Below are 1,594 nucleotides of genomic sequence, written 5' to 3'. Positions count from 1 at the left end.
TGTGTGTGTTATTGACAATTTAGACTAGGATGATCAGAGAAAGCCTCACCAAGGAGGTGTGTTCAAGTCCAGACCTGAAGGAGATGAAGAGGTATAGTGTCCCAGAGCAGGTGCAAAGGCCCTGAGGTGGGAGTTTCCCTGTCTGCTCTCAGAAGACCAAGATAGCCTGAGTAGCTGGCAGGTGTTGAAGTCAGAGAAATAAGAAAAGGGTGTGTGTGCATGTCTGTGTGTGTGTGGTGAGGTGAGCTGAGGTGGGATTTGTACAGGACTTAGTGATCAATTAAAACTAGTGCTAGTTGAGACAGGGGCTTTGACCAGTAGCCCAAGGGCCAGTCCCAGCACATCCATGCCTCTCGAGCTTTCATCCTCAGAGCAGCAGAGCTGCCCTAACTCATGGCTCTGCCCACTGTGCCCCCAGCCCCCACCCGCCCCCAGACCTTGCCCAACTTCGCTTTCCAGGCTGAAATAACAGTTCCTCCTGAATGAGTCTAGACACCAGGAAGGACTTGCTGATTCTCAGGGAGAGGACACAGTGGTTGGTAATGGAGTGGGGAGGAGCTTCCTCCACATCTGGGACTGAATGAGTCTAGACACCAGGAAGGGCTTGCTGATTCTCAGGGAGAGGACATAGTGGTTGGTAATGGAATGGGGAGAGGCTTCCTCCACATCTGGGACTGAATGAGTCTAGACACCAGGAAGGGCTTGCTGATTCTCAGGGAGAGGACATAGTGGTTGGTAATGGAGTGGGGAGGAGCTTCCTCCACATCTGGGAGAGACTTCCCTGGTGGTCTGGGGAGGACCCCACCTGCAGCAGCAACTCCAGGCAGCCACAGAGTCTGTGCAACTCAGCGCTGGCATCTGTCACACACTGCTGCCCATCCCCGTAACCCTGGAGGATGGCAGAGACAGCAGCTGTAGGGAAGACAGTAGATGGCAGACATCAGGTAATGAGGGCTCCAAGGGAGAGGGTCCCCAGAACCCCAACTTCTCTCCAGCTCAATTCCAGAAATCTCTCAGAACACACTCACCTTTCAAGTCCCCGGTGACCTTGAGGACAGCCCTGTCTTCTGCCATAGGTACTTGGTATTCCTTGTGACTAAGGCTGTGCTGGTCCTAGAAGATCAACCCAGAGTGAATCCTCTGGGCTCAGCCGTCAATTCTCTCCTTACACAAAGGAGAATTCAGAGGCTTAGAGAGGAGCAACTTATCTAGGATTACATAGCAAGTTAGTTGTTGTTTAGTGCCTTTGAGTTGCTTCCAGTCGCTTCGAGTTTCAAACCAACCTTTTGCTCCAGTACATTATCCTGCAGCATCGTACGAAGACTCCCTAAGCTCATTGGTTGGGGTGAAAAGATGCACACCTTTGTGACCAGTGTGTGAGGCAAGGGTGCAGCCCCCACCTCCCCCACCCCCATGATAGTCAGGGTTCCAGACTCTGTGCTAAGTGCTCACCTTGTCTCATTGGTCCTACAATAACCAACAAGGGTTATGAAGTCTATTTCACAGAAGGCAAAACTGGGACACAGAGATGGCAGTCTTTATCCAAGGTCACAAAACTATAAATGGTGGACCCAGAATTTGAACTTAGTTCTGA

At 51.4% G+C, this 1,594-nt stretch overlaps 1 protein-coding gene across 1 annotated transcript in view; it reads right to left on the bottom strand.

Moving 5' to 3' along the window:
• The window catches only part of RUFY4 (RUN and FYVE domain containing 4), a 19,147-nt gene extending 18,073 nt beyond the window's left edge, over window positions 1-1,074 (bottom strand). The window contains exons 1-2 of the mRNA XM_006867860.1: window positions 1,029-1,074; window positions 806-912 (exon numbers count right to left, since the gene is read on the bottom strand). Coding sequence (XP_006867922.1) covers window positions 806-912; window positions 1,029-1,074 — 153 coding nt within the window. The remainder of the gene's footprint in view (window positions 1-805; window positions 913-1,028) is intronic.
• Between the last annotated feature and the right edge of the window lie 520 nt (window positions 1,075-1,594).

Source organism: Chrysochloris asiatica, unplaced genomic scaffold, assembly GCF_000296735.1.
Source record: "Chrysochloris asiatica unplaced genomic scaffold, ChrAsi1.0 scaffold00110, whole genome shotgun sequence".
In the NCBI taxonomy this organism is placed as follows: domain Eukaryota; kingdom Metazoa; phylum Chordata; class Mammalia; order Afrosoricida; family Chrysochloridae; genus Chrysochloris; species Chrysochloris asiatica.
The sequence above is the reverse complement of the archived record's forward strand: the minus strand, read 5'-3'. Positions and strand labels throughout refer to the sequence as shown.